General features: G+C 43.8%; 1 protein-coding gene across 1 annotated transcript in view; it reads right to left on the bottom strand.

Moving 5' to 3' along the window:
- Positions 1-507, bottom strand: part of VIP (vasoactive intestinal peptide) — a 152,787-nt gene that overhangs the window by 32,901 nt on the left and 119,379 nt on the right. The window contains exon 5 of the mRNA XM_006874359.1: positions 48-236. Within this exon, the coding sequence (XP_006874421.1) occupies positions 48-236 (189 nt within the window). The remainder of the gene's footprint in view (positions 1-47; positions 237-507) is intronic.

Here is a 507-nt window from a genome sequence, read left to right as displayed (position 1 = left end):
CATAGATTTGTTCTTCAGTGGTGTAAAAGGAAAGATTTCCAACATACAGTGTACAGCTTTTCTTTAGTAATTTTTCTTGTTCTTCAATGTCACCCCAGAAGTGCTGGTCCCGGAAGTGGCTCAGTTCTACGTAGGAGTCGCTGCGCAACGCCTTCGGGAGTCCGCTGGACATAGTGTAAACAGGTGGACGAAGACGCCGCCAGCTGCAGCAGCGGTGGCGGAACCGGAAATCCAGCCTACATTACTTTCAATGTAGAGAAACTGAAAGTCTTCTGTCTGTGAACAGGAACCAGATAAGGATGACCTTTGTTGCCACGCCTATTCAATATTGTGCTGGAAGTCTTAGCAAGATTTATACAGCAAGACAGGGAAATTAAAGGCATCCAAATTGGCAAAGATGAACTAAAACTCTCTTTATTTGCAAAGGATATGACCCTATACATAGAATACCCTACAGACTCAGTAAAAAAGCTACTAGACCTCATTGGAAGATTCAGCAAAGTGGCA

The sequence above is a fragment of the Chrysochloris asiatica genome, unplaced genomic scaffold, assembly GCF_000296735.1.
Source record: "Chrysochloris asiatica unplaced genomic scaffold, ChrAsi1.0 scaffold00271, whole genome shotgun sequence".
Classification (NCBI taxonomy): domain Eukaryota; kingdom Metazoa; phylum Chordata; class Mammalia; order Afrosoricida; family Chrysochloridae; genus Chrysochloris; species Chrysochloris asiatica.
Note: the sequence above shows the minus strand (reverse complement) of the source record. Positions and strands in the feature narration are given on the sequence as shown.